Source organism: Pelobates fuscus, chromosome 5 (assembly GCF_036172605.1).
Source record: "Pelobates fuscus isolate aPelFus1 chromosome 5, aPelFus1.pri, whole genome shotgun sequence".
NCBI lineage: Eukaryota > Metazoa > Chordata > Amphibia > Anura > Pelobatidae > Pelobates > Pelobates fuscus.
The window spans coordinates 312,688,442-312,706,507 of record NC_086321.1 but is presented as its reverse complement, the minus strand read 5'-3'; the positions used below and the strand labels follow the sequence as shown (position 1 = coordinate 312,706,507).

At 43.7% G+C, this 18,066-nt stretch overlaps 1 protein-coding gene across 1 annotated transcript in view; it reads left to right on the top strand.

Moving 5' to 3' along the window:
* Positions 1-18,066, top strand: part of PCSK4 (proprotein convertase subtilisin/kexin type 4) — a 244,198-nt gene that overhangs the window by 90,331 nt on the left and 135,801 nt on the right. Inside the window, exon 4 of the mRNA XM_063456574.1 lies at positions 8,108-8,236. Coding sequence (XP_063312644.1) covers positions 8,108-8,236 — 129 coding nt within the window. The remainder of the gene's footprint in view (positions 1-8,107; positions 8,237-18,066) is intronic.

Sequence of the window (18,066 nt, the reverse complement as noted above, 5' to 3'; positions counted from 1 at the left end):
GGTACATTGGAAGGGCTATGGGCCTGAGGAACGCAGTTGGATTTCCGCTGGCACTGTTCACGCTCCTCGCCTTGTGCGTTCTTTCCACGCTCGCTTTCCTGCCAGGCCTGCTCCTCCCCGCCCGGTGGGCGTGTCTTCAGGGGGGGGGGTACTGTAGCAGTACTTACCCTCTCCAGGGGCCGGCCGGGGTCCTCTCTTCTCGCCGCGCGCGGTCCTGCTCCTGCATGAGCCGCGTGCGGCTCATCCAACGACGAGATCAGGAAGGCGGGCAGTGACCGCGAGAAGCGGTCACGTGTCCCGCCTGACACTAAGAGCGCGCCGCGCGTTTCGGGCGCGCTCTTAAAGGGACAGTGGGAGACAAAATTAGAATCAGTCTCCCATTGGCCCCTGTCATGCCACGTTCCCCATACACTCACATTTTGGGGGCGTGGATATAACAGGGGCCAATCAAAGTGAACATTAGGGTATTTATACTCACCTGTTTCCTTTACACCTTGCCCTATCGTGGTTTCTGTTCAGTTCCCTTTAGTGCTTGTTTCGTTCAGTTGTTTTTTTGGTGCTTGACCTTGGCTTTGTTCCTGATTCCGTTCTCTCTTTATCCTTGCTTGTTTATCCGCCGGTTTGTCCTCCTGTGTACCAGTCCCCGGCTTGTTCTACTTTACGCTGTCTCTCCGTCCCCTTGACCTCGGCTTGTTCTGGACTCTGTCTTTTCTTGTACACGTCTAAGTCCGGCCATTCTAAGGTCCGGTAAGACGAATCCTGTTTTCTTGTCTCTTGACTATCTGGACTATTCCTGCGTGTTGGGGTATATTACCGTGACACCTCCCAAACCAGACCAAGGCTTGCACTCACCTCATGGGCCTCCCCCTGATCCCACAGCAAACATGCTACGGCAACTCAAGGCCATCTTCCAGTCCTTCTGGGCAAAGATCCAGGCACGTCAGGAAGGTTAGCGGAAAGGGTCCACCACACTCACGCAAGGAGCCCCCACCATTACCACAGCTCCCAGCACTACCGCTGGCCTTCCCAGGCTGAAAGCCAAACGAGCCGCAGCCTCACAGAACAACCCACAAGGACGGAGGCCCAAACATCGGCAGCGGCCCAGACCCCCTGCATACTTTAGACAGTGGAGGAAAATGAACAGACCTCGTGGAAAGCAGCGGCAGGCCACACACAGGCATAGGGCCGGAAGAATGCAGAGTCAGGGTGCGAACACGCTGACCTCCACCTGAGTCTACTGGGCTGCATGGACTCCCTAAAGGAACCACCGGGCACCCCACTAGAAGTGGCTCTTGCGCAGGGGCATAGGCTAAAATAACTATTCCTCGTCCAAGTGGCAACCTCAGGAACTACTATCCCAAGCATACTACACTTCGCTTGCCACCCACAAGAGGACTCTTGAGACCCATAAGGGTATTACCAATATCCAGCCTAAGCATGATGGTTTTCCTAGAATGTTTTACCCCATCACACCCTTCCTTGTCTCCTATTATTCTCCCACACATATTTTCATTACTTCCACACTAATGCCTTACATGCCTCGCTCCCACAGCCCAGAGGCCCACTAGCCCACTAGCACAGCCTGATCAGAAGCCGGAGGACGCCCTTTCCCATTAAGCTCATTAAGTCTCAGCCTCATACTCTCCACACTGTATCCTGAAATGCAATTTGTGTGCTTCACTGCGGGGTGGGCATGTTATTGTACATGTTATCTTACATGTTTCCCAGTGATACTTTTCTCAAGCTCATATAAGCTTATACAGCTAGAGTTCTCTTCTGTGTTCCATATAATCTGCATATTGTCAGCACAGCTGTATAACACTGTCACCCAGTGACTTGTCAGGGTAATAATATGCTCAGTTGTATTGCCTCGGTCTATGCTCAGTACCCAGACATGTATCGCTAGCCTGCATTAACTTGTTCTAACCAACTAAAGTGCAGCTTATCCAGACATTACTTGTTAACTCTGTAAGAATTCCCTCTTTGTTTGTACACGCAACCAATGTCTTTATTTACTGATGTATCACCACTGCACAACAAAAATAAAGAATTAAAAAAAAAATAATAATAATAATCCAATAAGCCCAAATAGACTTTTTAAATGGCAATATACCCCAGGGGCCATAGTCACAGGGCAAGAGGCTGGCAAGCAGGCCTCTCCAAACGCCAGTGGCAAAGTGCAATTCATCACAATCACATATAATAAATCCAGAAAAAATGAAATTAAATATGTATAGAAAGATGAAATTTCCAAATAGGTAAGTTACAATTATAGCATTAACCTTGTGTTCCAGTTGCAGCCATATTTAATAGAGAAGTTTACCTCTTTCTCCATCTGACTTTGTTTTCCCAATTCTCCTGCCCCACCCCCCAATACCCGTCCCCCCCATCTTTTTAGTACACATCAGTTCCAGGCCACGACCACCAACCCCCTCCCACCTTATGCCATAAAAGCCTGGTTTAGGCATCACCTTAAAAGGGATAGTGTGCATTCTTGGTGTTCTGTTGCTTCACTTTATTCTGTCTTGTGACCAGTCTGTGGTTTGTGCTATGGTATTGTTGTACAATACCAGCTTGGGGTTTCGCCAAAGGAGGGAAAGATTAAAGTCCTAGGAGCCAGTGGTGCGACTGTGTGTGGAAAGCAAATTGGTCGTAAGATCCAGAGTAGTCAGGAGAGGGAGGAAAGTGCCTGCCCCCTTTCCTCAGCACCCTGAGTTTCCCTCCCCCATCTCAGCAGCTCTGAGAGCCCTTGTTTGATACCATCCCTTGCCTATCCACTGGTCAAGATTCTTTCGAAGGTGTTCAAGGTCATAAATTCCAAATAGTAAAATCCCTGCTATTCCTTTCTGATATTGCTTTCAGGTCTTGTATTGTCCACCTTCCCAACCCACTGTCGTAGCTGAGGTGTGCATGCTTATCTCCAAAATACCCGGACCAGCGCTTTTGCAGCGTGTAAGAGTCTTGGTACTTTTTATAGATTGGGGAGAAGGCATGGCGTAAAAGAATAGGGGTTCCTCCGACAGATGCCGGATCACTCGCCTATTGCTTCCCAGATCTTGAAAAAGACCCTGTAGGGTCGAAATGTCGATCTACTTAATTATGTAACTTCTGCACTTAAATTTTACTTCAAGAAGACATGTGAGTGCTCCCATCTTCAGTGTATATTTAATTGAATGCGGGATTTCACCAAGGCATTATCTAAAGTCTATATAAGGAAGGAAACTGCCAAGTTTTGCTGTACATTCTATATATAAAAAATAGCCTGCCTTCCTTTTACAAACAATGTATCATGAACCGATTAAATAAGTCTGTCCTTATGTAGGAGGGGTCTCATGTCCATCTAGGACAGTAATGGCAAACCTATGGCCATAGTTTCGCCATCAATGCAGAGTAGGCACCTGCCTGCCCAAAACGGCAGGCGCCTACTCTGCTTTCTTGTCGGGAGGACCGGAAGCAGTGGGAGGGATCGAGCAACTCTCCTGTTCTCCGGCGAGCTGTGTGGAGCGTTGCCGCGCGTTACCATGGCAACGCTCCATGCGGTATCGCGCAGGAGGACAGGAGAGCTGCAGGACCTGTCCTCCTGTCCTAGATACTTACCGCCACCGGACCACCCGGGATGGCTGTGTTCCCCCCCCCTTCACCAAAGTTAAGAAGGGAGGGGGGGATACTGATTTAATATGTTTAAAAAAATAAAAAACATTTAATGCATCTTCAACTCCCCCCCCACACAGAGCACCCCAGCCTCCCCCACACAGAGCACCCCTACCCCCCCACAGCACCCCAACCCCCCCACACACAGATCCCCTACCCCCTTACACACAGCACCCCTACCCCATCTACACGCAGCCTCCTTACACACACAAACACACACACACACACACACAGTCTGCTGAGTACACACACAGTCTGCTGAGTACACAGTCTGCTGAGTACACAGTCTGCTGAATACACACACACAGCACCCCTAACCCCCACGCACACAGCACCCCTACCCCCCACCCACCTAAACACAGCACCCCTACCCCGCCACACAGCACTCCTACCCCCCACACACAGCACCCCTCACACACCACAGAACCTCACACACAGCACTACACACAAAAACACATACACTGTACCCCTCAATGCAGTATATATGTGTGTGTTCATCAGTCTTTATGTATTCAGCAGTGTGTGTGTGTGTATTCAGCATACTGTGTGTGTGTATTCAGCAGACTGTGTACTCAGCAGACTGTGTGTGTGTATTCAGCAGACTGTGTGTGTACTCAGCTGACTGTGTGTGTACTCAGCAGACTGTGTGTGTGTGTGTGTTTGTGTATTTAGCGGACTGTGTGTGTGTATTTACCAGTCTGTGTGTTGGTGTGTGTATGTATTAAGCAGTTGGTGTGTGAATGTGTTCAGCAGTCTGTGTGTATGTATTGCATTTGTTGGAGATACTAATAAATATAAGCTTAATTTATATCATTATTTAAAATTTGTATCATTGAACTCTCTGTTGTGTTCTTCTTTTAAAACAAAAGATGTTAACAAGTACGAGTAATTTTTTCTAAACTTAAATCTCAGTATTCAGGTTTAATTGCCGTTTTGGCACTTTGAGGAAAAAATGTATTGCGGTTTGGGCACTCGGGCTCAAAAAGGTTCGCCATTACTGATCTAAGATAAAGATATAATTAAAGTTAAATCTATTCTATCAAAGTAAAAATAAATAAAAAATCTTTTTACGTCAGTTTAAACATTTAAGTTTAAAATATCATACATAGTTACATAGCTGAAAAGAGACTTGCGTACAAGTTAAGTTCAGCCTTCCTCACATTTGTTGTTTGCTGTTGATCCAAAAGAAGGCAAAAAAAAAAAACAGTTTGAAGCACTTGCAACAAACTAGGAAAAAAAATCCTTCTTGACCCCAGAGTGGCAGTCAGATTAATCCTTGGATCAAGCAGCTATTACCCTACATTGAACAATTATATCCTGTTTTTGGACTCTGATAAAACAACTTCTTCAGGCAGAGAATTCCACATCCTTTATTGTTCTTTGCCTTAGACAAAATCTTCTTTCATCTAGTCTAAATGCATGACCTCGTGTCCTATGTAAAGTCCGGTTTGTGAATAGATTTCCACATACTGGTTTGTATTGACCCCGAATATATTTGTATAATGTTATCATATCACTTCTCAGGCGACATTTTTCTAAACTAAAGAGGTTTAAGATTGTTAACCTTTCTTCATAGCTGATATGTTCCATTCCTTTTATTAATTTTGTAGCCCGCCTCTGCACTTTTTCTAGTGCCATAATATCCTTCTTTAGAACAGGTGCCCAAAATTGCACAGCATATTCAATATGATTTATAAAGAGGCAAAATTATATTCTCATGAATGACCTTTTTCATGCATGACAATACCTTACTGGCCTTAGCCACTGCTGATTGACATTGCACATCTTTGCATAGTTTGTTGTCTATAACAATTCCCAAGTCCTTTTCGTGTGTTATTATCCCTAATTTGCTTCTATTAAGGGTATACGTTGCTTGTGAATTCTTTACGCTGAAGTGCATAACTTTGCATTTTTCAACATTACATTTCATCTGCCATTTGAGTGCCCGGTTCCCCAGTCTATCTAAATCCCTATCTAAATCCCTCTGCAGCAAGGTAATATCTTGCTCACATTGTATTACTTTACAGAGTTTTGTGTCATCTAAACCTTATCTTTATGGTTTCCAAAATTTGTTACAGAGAGATTTAGCTACAGTTGGAAACTTTTAGTATTTGGGACTGCAGGATACACCAGTTAGTAAATAGCATTTTTGGTATTATTTGCCGCAACATCAAAAATAAACACTTTGGCCTTTTGTAAACTTAGATGTTAATCATTATTATTAATATTATTGCCATTTATATAGCGCCATCAGATTCCATAGCGCTTTACAATATTATAAGGGGGGGTGCATTTAATTATAAATAGGACATTTACAAGAAAATTTACAGGAACGATAGGTTGAAGAGGACCCTGCTCAAATGTGCTTACAGTCAATAGGAGGGGGAATGGGTGTAAAACACAATAGGACAGGAAATAGCAATCAAATAAGGTGGGAGTGAAGCAGAGCTGGACGAGAGAGTAGAGTACTGCCCTTTAGGAGAGTGCAAGAGACAAGTATGTAAGGTAGAGGTTACTCTGGGAGGCCATAAGCTTTCCTAAAGAGATGGGTTTTAAGGCACATCTTAAACAATTGAAGACTAGGGGAGAGTCTGATGGCAGTAGGCAGGCTATTCCATAGAAAGGGAGCCGCCCGCGAGAAGTCCTGCAAACGTGAGTTGGCCGTACAAGTGCGAGCTGCGGAAAGGAGAAGGTCACGGGCAGAGAGCAGAGACCAAGAAGGGGCATACCTATGGATCTGAGAAGAGATATATAAGAGGGACTAGAATTGTTCAGTGCTTTATAGGTATGGGTTAGCACTTTTAATTGATTCCTATAGGATACAGGAAGCCAATGTAAGGACTGACAGAGGGGTGAGGTGTGAAAGGACCAACTAGAGAAGAAAATCAGTCTTGCGGCAGCATTTATTACAAGCTGTAGCGGGGCAATACGGTTTTTGGGAAGAACAATTAGGAGAGGGTTACAATAATCCATGCGGGAAATTACTAGAGCATGGACAAGCTCCTTAGTAGCATCTGGCGGATGTGGGCTATGTTTTTAAGATAGAATCTACATGATTTGGTAACATGCTGGATGTGAGGATCAGAGGTGAGGCCAGAATCAAGTATAACACCAAGACCGCACGCTTGCAAGGATGGACTGATGTGGATACCACTGACTTGAAGGGAGAGCGAAAGAGGAGGATCAGTATTAGGAGGAGGAAAGACAAGGAGCTCAGTTTTAGAGAGATTTATTTTCAGAAAGCGGGAGGACATCCAGTGCTTATCTCCAAAATATGCAAAATATTATAACACGTTTCAGGACGGCAGGGGAGAAGTCCGGGGAGGAGAGATATATCTGGGTGTCATCAGCGTACAGGTGGTAGTGGAATCCAAATGAGGTAATACATTTGCCAAGAGAGGCAATATAAATAGAAAATAGAAGGGTACCAAGGACAGAGCCTTCGGGGACTCCACCCGAGACAGGACAAAGGGAGGAGGTACCCTACATGTATTATATATACATGTAGGGTATAAAAATAAACCAATAACTACTTTATATAATATAAATGTGTGCATTTAATGTGAAATGGCAGAATGATAGAACAAAAAAGACTTCCATATTATAAGTGAGCAACCCCTTCATTGTAGTAACACCAGTGAAGCAGCTGAAAAATACCAAGAATGCACACTATCCCTTTAAGAGAACAGCACAGAAATGACAAACCTGAAACTGGTGCAAAGGACCAACCACACACATTATAGTGACCCTTGAATTTGAAAATGCTCAATATTTTATACTCCATATATAAAATGGGGCAATATAATTTTGATCAGTTTGCATACAGATGCCATTTAAGTCCTGCAGTAAGTAAAAAGCTATTCATCGCTCCATTCTCCTTTATGTTGTTGAGAATGCTGATCTATATTTTATTTTAAAAGAAAAATCACTCTTTCTTCAAATGCCTTAGAATAATTAGTAGAGGTATTCATTTCACACACATTAAAACCAACATACCAAAACACACATATCAATTAGCAGCATACAATTGTAATTAAACCCTTAAATAAATATAAAATATTCAATCACACATATAGAAATTTCTACGTTGTTTTGTCTTTTTTTTTTTTTTTTAAGTGATATAATATGCTAATACATCCCTTGGGCATTTGTTTTCCTATATATTTTTTTTCTTGCATTGCCTTATGCTAATTGTTATTCAGCAGAGACAAACATGAATGTGTCTCTTTAATGCATTGTGCAAATATGAGTACTCACAGAAATATGTAGTAACTGAACTTTGAATGAGTAATAGATGATACACAATTTTCTAATACTATGATGTTGTTTATGGTCAAATTAATTACCAATGATCAACTTTAATTTGACAGTGCTTTGCGGTAAGGTTAGAATATAGCATCCTATTCCAAAAAAATCATTCTAGACCTTGCTTACCTTACTCAATCCAATGTTGCAGAATAATGATGTGAGCTCTGACATTGGTGTGTTAACTGCTTGGAGCTATGGCTATACAGGACGAGGTGTTGTCGTGACCATTCTGGACGATGGGCTTGAAAAGGATCACCCAGATTTGTCGAAGAACTATGTAAGGAAAAAAAACTTTTTTTACAAATTCTATATTCCTAAATACAAAACATATATATATATATATATATATATATATATATATATATATATATATATATATATATATATATATATATATATACTATACAATATATATACTACTGTTATTATTACTGACATTTATAAAGTGCCAACATATCCTGCAGCATTACTATGCGTTAGAAAAAAAAAATATATCTATAAAATCCAAGTTTAAACCTATATCCCTGTCTGTTTGTCTATCTATATCAAATAAATTATTACAGTGCGGCATGCCAATGGCAGAGCCAATGTACAGTACATGCCATAAGTATTTGCAGTGGATTTGTCTTATGAGTTCTTTTTTGAGAAAATTCCACTCGGTAGTGGAACCCGGTAAGTGAATGAAAGCGAGGGACCTGCTTCCCTTGGAGCCTTAGTCTTCTTTTGTAGCAAGTTATGAGCTGCTGTATTTCTCTTACCCTTGTGCAAGAGTATGAAAGGCTTGGGTGTTTAGAGATTATGTGAGGCAGCAAGAGCATTGATAGATCATCTCACATGTGGACAGTGGTCAGTGGAGATATTATAAGGATCTTGGGAATATTGTGCAAGATAATGCTTATTGTCATAAGCCATCACTGGCTAACGCTGATGGGGGAAATTAAGGCATATTGGAAATTACTATTCAGATTTTGTAATGTCTCAGACATAGGTCTGCACACAGGTTACATGGCCCAGCAGCTGTTGGGTTGCGGAAGTGACTTCGGGGGAGGAGGTGGTAGGAAGCTGAGGAGCTCCAACTTCAGATTTGCAAAACGGTTTTGATACCGGAGAAACTGACGGAAGCCAAGCACAGAGAGATGGACACAGGTTTCTTCAGGAAGGAAGAGATTCTTTATTGGATCACCGATCGGGACTCAGAGGGACTAACGTCACCAAAATACAGCAAGTTCTGAGCCCCGGACAATAGTGCAGGCTCCTTATATAGGCACATAACTCCTCCCATATTAAGCTCCACCCGCACATTCTCTTAACCAATCAACACAAATAAGAATTAACTTCCTGTTTGACCGCATGGCTTGTCCAGCACAATGGAGGAGGGGGAATACTATATCCTGTATTCTTGCACATGCTCCGTACACTACTGATCGTATCTTGCCTCGTGCAACCAACTGATCGATACGTCAGCATATGCACGTACACATGCCACGTGGTAATCTCGGCCTACTAAATTTATTTTTACCGAGATTCCACCACATTTACCCCTTTGATGCCTCTTGATATTTTACAATTACTTGAGGCATCACTTAACCTTGGTTTGCATACACCACAAGTTACCATGAACCAGACCAGACTTATCTTATGATGTGAATCTTTTAACACTCATCTTCCTGCATTGGTTCTCCCTGATCTAAAGCCTTATACTTATAAATCGCCATTATCTGTGCAGCAGCCTTCCTCTCTGCTATATTTCCTATCAGGCTTTGCACAGACCTAACTACTAAGGGTATAAGACACGGCAGGACTAGACACAACATTAAAATCAGTAGGACTCCACCTACCACTGCCTTAAGCCCTCCAAACCACTCATACCAGCTACCAAACCAACTACTTGGATTATACCCTTTCCATACCTGAGTAGGCACATGCGCTAGTTTAACCATATGGCTAGTAAGCTCAGCTATTGCTTGCCCTTCGTCATCTATTTGAAGACAGCAATTGCTTAGGTTAAACTTCCCACATACACCTCCCTCTACTGCCAAAAGGTAATCCAAGGCTAATCTATTCTGGTATACTGCTGTCCTCATCCTGGTATTATGTTTCACTAGGAGATTGAGCGCTTGTGATGTTTCGTTAGTGATAATCTCAACCACCGCCTGTAATCTTATAATGCGGTTGAGCATATAAATAGGGGTTCTATAACCAAAAGTACCATCTTCTGCCCATGTGGCTGGCCCATAATAATCTATGATACGCTGGGGAGGCCATTCATTATCTTCCCAGGTGCCTATCTCTAAGGGTCCCCTTTTCTTCCTATGATTCACATCATACACTTTAACACCTAAAGTCTCACCTGTTTCAATCGGTAACAAGAAGAAGGATGGTTTGAGCATACCCAACACACATGCCCCTTCCCAGTCCTGTGGCAGCTCCGAATAGGCTTTCTTACCACAGATCCAGTACAAATTTGCTGGGGCTCTCCAGGTAGATGTGATAGATAGATCAAACCACACATCCTTTAAATTGGCGTATCTAGCAAACGGGTTAGATGGTTCTGAGACATTTGAAGCCGACCACCAAGTTGTATTTTTAGTATCATCATCATAAGCTTTTTGCCCTAGACAAGTTAATTCTCCTACAGAAGTATTATACATTATTCCTTTCCTTGCTATGCAAACATAACCTATGATGGAGGTCTTTAATCTCCACTCAGATTTACCTCTAACACTCAAATGATAATCGGCTTGTGTAGATATTAGTTGGTCAACTGCCTCAGAACCGGACATTACCTCCTTTGCTTCCCAAGGCCATTGGTCTCCCATGTTAGTACCTCCACACACATAGCAGTTGGTAACATTAAGACTACCGGCAATACTTTCAGCTAAATCGATGAACAGGTTCTTAGCATTATGGGGGATCTTATTATCTATACCCATCTCTTCATAAAAGGAATGGTATACTTGATGAGTCTGGGAGGATACCGTATCAGTCTCTATTCCTATAAACAATAATGTCCCAGGATCTAAACCCGTCCCGTATATTTGAAACCCAAATAAATTGCCATATTTGTCTAAGAACTTATCGGGGTTATTTATAAGTATATGGATGGGATTACATTCCATAGACTTACAATATGGGCTAGTCGGCAACTTAGTCACTATCATGTCTTTATCTACTGTCTGTCCCCAAGTCGCCCACCCCACACAAGACCAATATGGGCAAATGTTATAGTCTTTATTTGGGCATCTAGGACTCACATATTTATTTTTACTACTGGGACAAATATATTTATCATTAGACCCATACGTCCTCTCCCATCTAAGATCCCCACATACATTCCACGGCTTTCTACCACTCGATATCGCTTTACACGCATCAAATAGCAGAACACCCGAAGAATGTACGGATTCTAACACCGTCTTATTAATTAGGGTCCCCTGAGGATCTCCATTCCTGAGAGTCAACCAAATTGTACGAGGTTGATACTCTGGACTGAAGCACTTAGGTTCTCCTACTCCTAAATGGCACACACTATATTCTATATTTAGGTATCTACATCTTGACACCTCTCCTTTACACTCGTATTGTGAATGCCAAATTAGGGTTTGGGAAATATGGTTACCTGTTCTCGTAGTCTTAATGCATACCTCACAGCTAGGAGTGTCGGTACCTCTACCTTCCTGAATATAAAAACACATATAAATAAACACAATCAAAAGCACATCTTTCGCCGTCATCCTCAGTCTTCGTCCGTGCGATGGAACCTCAGCTTCCAGGATGTGAGGGCTGCAGGGAATGGAGTTCTGCTCGTCTTCACAGGTGTCCCTTCGAGACTTTCCTGGCTTATACACTATGTGATGGTAAGCGGACAGGCTTTATTATGGCCTTCTCACTCACACCTGTAACAATAAAATTTGTAATCCACAATAATTCCTCGTTACTCCGACTGAGTAGTGCGTTTCAACCGGATCTTGCAGGGATTCTCTGGGTCTGCTGTAACTTGCCAAGAATCAACTGCTGCTGGTTTAACCCTGGAGTGATGTATCCACGGAGTCACTTCGGCTACTTTTATCGCTGTAGGGGTAGACAAAAGAACAACATAAGGACCTCTCCACTTGGGCCCTAACGGTACATTATTCCACTCTTTAATCCACACTTGATCTCCTGGATGATAACTATGAACAGGGGGATAAATATTCACAGGTAATCTATCTTGTACCCATTTCTGTACCTCCTCCATAGTCTTACCCAACTCTACAACCTGCTGCCGGGTAATTCCTTCTCCCAACTGACTCAAATCCCCCCTTAAGTTACCAAGTACGGGAGGTGGTCGCCCATACATGATTTCAAAAGGAGAGAGGCCCATCCTTCTGGTAGGGGTACTGCGGATTCGCAATAAAGCTATGGGTAAGAGAACGTTCCACTTAAGTTGGGTTTCCTGACACATTTTAGCCAACTGGTTCTTAATAGTTCTATTCATTCTCTCTACCTTACCAGAACTCTGGGGTCTATATGCAGTATGAAGCCTCCACTTTATACCAAGCATATGAGTCAGTTGTTGTAGGCACTGGTGAACAAAAGCTGGACCATTGTCCGATCCTATAGAACAGGGTAGTCCATATCGGGGTATTATTTCTCGTAGCAGGAATCTCACAACTTCTCCTGCTTTCTCTGTACGAGTAGGACATGCTTCTACCCAGCCTGAATAGGTGCACACAATTACCAGCAGGTAACGATGTCCACCCGATTTAGGCATCACTGTAAAGTCTATTTGTAGATCGGACATGGGGAGTCCCCCCATAAACTGGACTCCTGGTGGCTTTACTGGTCCTTGTCTTGCATTATTTTTAGCACACGTCACACATCTACGTACAATGGCCTGAGTCAAGTTGGACAATCTTGGTATGTAGAAATGTTTTCTGAGAGATTCTTCTGTACTGTCTCTCCCAGAATGTGTCCCGTTATGATAGTTCTGGACAATTTCTACTGCTAGTGATGCTGGTATGACTATTCTTCAATCTTCTAGCTGATACCACTTGTTCTCCAAATACTTTCCCGGTTCAGTCTTTAACCACTCCTCTTCTTGAGTTGTATAAACTGGAGTCCATTGAGACAGTGGGGTTGGTATTAGAGCAGCTATATGCCCCACATACTCCTGTCTTCCTGATTCAGCAGCACGCTTAGCTGCACTATCTGCCATCCGATTTCCTTTGGTTACATCACCATCTCCTCTCAGATGCGCTCGACAATGTATGATACCGACTTCTTTCGGCTCCCACACTGCTTCCAATAGTTGTAGGATTTCAGCTGCGTATTTGATTTCTTTGCCTTCTGAATTCAGTAGTCCTCTTTCTTTATACAAAGCTCCGTGAGCATGAGTGGTTAAAAACGCATACTTAGAGTCCGTATAGATATTCACTCTTAAACCTTCAGCCAATTGTAACGCTCGTGTTAGTGCTATTAATTCTGCCTTTTGTGCTGATGTTCCTTTCGCCAGTGGCCGAGCTTCTATCACCTTGTCTATTGTTGTTACTGCATATCCTGCATAGCGGATCCCTTCTTTCACATAACTACTGCCGTCTGTGTAATATTGAACATCGGGGTTCTGGATGGGAAAATCACGAAGATCTGGTCTACTTGAGAATACTTCATCCATTACTTCCAAACAATCATGTTGACTTTCAGTAGGTTGTGGCAAAAGGGTAGCTGGATTTAAGGTGTTTACAGTCTCTAAATGCACTCTTGGGTTTTCACACAACATTGCTTGATACTTGGTCATACGGCTATTACTAAACCAATGATTTCCTTTGTAATCCAACAACGTCTGTACTGCATGTGGGACTCGTACATAAAGTTCTTGACCCAGAGTGAGTTTATCGGCTTCAGCTACTAGCAGGGCGGCTGCAGCTACGGCTCTTAGACAAGGTGGAAGTCCGCTGGCCACTGCATCCAGTTGCTTAGACATGTAGGCAACAGGTCTTTGCCATGATCCCAAGTACTGTGTCAATACTCCCACAGCCATTCTTCTTTGCTCATGTACATATAGGTAGAGTGGTCGTGTGTGATCAGGTAGACCTAATGCTGGGGCACTCATCAAAGCCTTCTTCACATCTTCAAATGCCGTTTGCTGTTCTTGAGTCCATAAGAAGGGGTCGTGCTCTGTACCTTTGATAGCTGCGTACAGAGGTTTTGCTAGTATCGCATAGCTGGGAATCCATATCCTACAGAAGCCTGCTGCCCCCAAGAATTCTCGCACTTGTCTTCTATTCTTGGGTATTGGTATTTGGCAGACAGCTTCTTTTCTCTCTGGCCCCATAATTCTTTGACCTTCAGAGATATGGAATCCCAGATACTTGACAGTTGGCAAACACAACTGAGCCTTCTTTCTGGACACCTTGTATCCTGCCTTCCAGAGAATGTGTAGTAGATCGTGCGTTGCTTGCTGACATTTTTCTTTTGTAACTGCTGCTATCAACAAGTCATCTACATACTGTAACAATACACACTCTCCTGGGATGGACTCGAAATCCAGTAGATCTTGACTTAGAGCTGAACCAAATAGGGTAGGTGAATTTTTAAACCCTTGGGGTAGTCTTGTCCAAGTCATTTGGCGTTTTGAGCCCGTTACAGCGTTCTCCCATTGGAAAGCGAAAATACATTGACTTTCTGCGGCAATTCGGAGGCAAAAGAAGGCATCTTTGAGGTCTAAGACTGTGAAGTAAGTAGCCCCGCCCGGAATTAAAGCAAGCAGGTTATATGGATTGGGTACAACTGGATGTATGCTAACAACCGCATCATTGACTGCTCTCAAGTCCTGCACAGGTCGATACTCATCTGTACCGGGCTTTTGAACAGGCAGCAATGGGGTGTTCCAGGGGGAAGTACAGAATTTTAGGATACCATACCGTATGAACTTATCCAGATAGGATTGAATGTTCTTCTTAGCCTTCTGCGGGATGTGGTATTGTCTTAGGCTCACTGGATAAACCCCAAGTTTCAGTTCAATTTTTATAGGTGGAATATTGCGGGCCAGTCCTGGTGGGTTGTTCTCTGCCCAAACTCCTGGTATGTTGAATAATGTCTCATCACTCCTAGGGTTTTGGCTAGTCAACACTGTATAAAGTCGCCACTCTTCTTCCTTTGGTACGGATACAGTCATAATACCTGAAGGTCCATTAAACTTTAAGGATGTTGTTCCATTTGGTAGGAACGTAATCTGCGCTTGTAATTTTGATAGCATATCACGTCCCAGCAATTGGACTGGACATTCAGGCATATAAAGGAATTGGTGTTTTACTATGTGGCCTCCCAATGTACAGAGTCGACTTTTAAGAACCGGTTTTTCAGCACTTCTTCCAGTTGCTCCTATCACAGTAATAGTCCTTCCAGATGGAGGAGCAACTAGATTAGTCACCACTGAATGTTCAGCACCAGTGTCGATCATGAACGCACTCCTTTTTCCCCCTATTGATACATCGACCATAGGCTCCGCTCGACCAAGGGGGATGGAGCCCGGTCGGTATCAATAGTCCTCCATGACCGTGTCAGCCAATCCTACAAAGTCCCTACCTTCTCTATCGCGGGACCTTTGCGCTGCTGGAATATACCTGTCTTCCCTAACACTTCCTCTGTTCCCATTACTCCCTCTATAACCATTACTCCCTCCGGGGCCTCCTCTACCTCTCGCTCTGCCTCTAAAGTTTACATAACCTGTCCTAGGTCTGTCTCTCTCAGACTGTTCTCTTCGCGGACACTCATTTCTCCAATGCCCTTCTTCCCTACAGTAAGCGCACTGATTCCTACTTAGAGGTTCCTCATTCCACTTACTATCGCCTCTATCCGGGCCCCGTCTATCTACGCCTGCGATCGCTACCGCTAGCATATCAGCCTTTTTACGCATCTTGCGCTCTTCCTCTTTCTTACTTTCTGTATCCCTGTTCATATAGACCTTATTTGCTACCTCCATTAGTTGGGTGATGGACATACCTGCAAACCCTTCTAACTTTTGTAGCTTGCGCTTAATATCTCCGTATGCTTGGCTGACAAAGGCGGAGTTAACCATTCGGGAATTATCTGCGTCTTCCGGATTAAAGGGGGTATACAAGCGGTATGCCTCCAATAATCGGTCATAAAAGACACTGGGCGCTTCATCGCTTTTCTGGATCACCTCAACTGTCTTCGACATGTTAATGGCTTTCTTTCCTCCTGCTTTCATGCCAGCAATTATAGCGTCTCTATAGGCTCTGAGTTGAACCATATCAGCACCATTTACGTTCCAATCGGGATCAGTGTTGGGATAATGTGTTGCGGCCCATGCTGCTGGATTGGCTTGATTCAAAGCACGGGCTCTATCCTCTAACGCTTTAATGGCCGCTTGATTTATTCTTGTCCTTTCCTCATTGTTAAATAAAGTCATTAGTAACTGCTGGCAATCAGCCCATGTCGGATTATGCGTCTGTACTATTGAGGTGAACAGATCAGTCATGGCTTGTGGTTTCTCAGTATACGAGGAATTATGGGTCTTCCAGTTTAAAAGATCGGTTGTGGTAAATGGGACATATACGAAGACTGGGTCAGCGTGTGCCATTTGACCTGCGGCATCGATATAAGCTGACCCGGGATTCAGACGAAGAGGCATCTGATAGTGCTTTAATTGTTGGGCACCAGTCAACTGTCGGGTTTGGATGGGGCTACGTAGAGAGGCGTCAGTCATGGGTTCCGGTCGGGGAGAGATAGGGTATGGGGATGTGGGAGGTTGGTTTTGTGAAAAGGTCGTAAATAAAACACTTCGAGCCGAGCTAGATGAAGCTTGACCGGAAGTCTGAAGTGGCGCCAAATCAGGATATTCGTTTTTAATGGGGGTGGGTTCTGGTTCCGGAAGGGGAGATTTAGTACGAGGGGGGGTGGATCCTGTACTGGAGGAGGAAGCGGAAGAGGATGGGGGTAATGAGGGGAGGGCTGCAGGACTTCCTGCGTTTGCGTCACTTCCTCTTAATGGAAAGTAAGGGGGCGGCAAAGGGATCTCGGACTCAGGGGGCGTGTCCAAAATGGGCCTAACACCAGTCATAGTGGACGAACAAGTCCTAGCTACCATGAGGCGACACTGCTCCTCGTGGCATGTCCGGAGCCATTTTGGCGAGTCATTTACGGCCTGTCTCCAACAATCAACATAAGGAAACTGGCCGTAAAGTTCAGGCCTACCTGATACAGCCACGTGTAAGCGCTGTACCAGAGTTGGATCCAAACTGCCACGTGGCGGCCATGCCGCAACCAAAGTAGGCCACTCCCTAGTACACAAAGTGACCAAACGTACAGGAGACATTTTAACCCCAAAATCACAAGTTTTAAATCCCTTTTTAAAATTCTTCACCATACAACCTAAGGGATCCGGAATCGTTGACTGCGACGCACCCATACTTAACAATGGAACGTCGTCGACAACGAATACTATGCACACGTACTATTCAACAGTCACACCCGTTTCCTCTGGCAACAGCACCACGTGGTACAGTTACCAAGTGAAACGTACACAATAACAATAAACACTCAGGGAATTCCCGTACACACACAGCTGTTACACCAGTCACTATATAATCAATATTATGCCCTTTGGCGTAACTATACAGTCACCCACGCTATAATTCTCTATATACGAATTACCCGTCTATAACACACCCCAGTAACATCGTCTTTTACAAATAGCGGTTACAGTACGGTTAGCATAGGTCAAAGCACAAGTTAAGGTCACAATACAATTATTAGTGGTTATGGTGTTAAACATGCAATGGACGACAATGATTAGTACTTATATACAGTGTCAGTAAATATACAGGGTTATGGTACCGTGCACTATAATACAGCAACACACTATTAACACTCTCGCTAGACGGCTGAGCTCGCGCTATCTAACAAGATATACACTTTACTAAACAATCGTTAACACATTTACAATTCCCAACTAAACTATTGGCCAGTACCTTGAATGGACTACCTAAAAACAATCTACATACGTTTTGGTTAGCCACACTGCCCAATCACCACATATATAGCGAGCTAGAGGACCGAATTTACACAGACGCCTCTTAGTCGCACTATCAAAAGTCTAGTGGG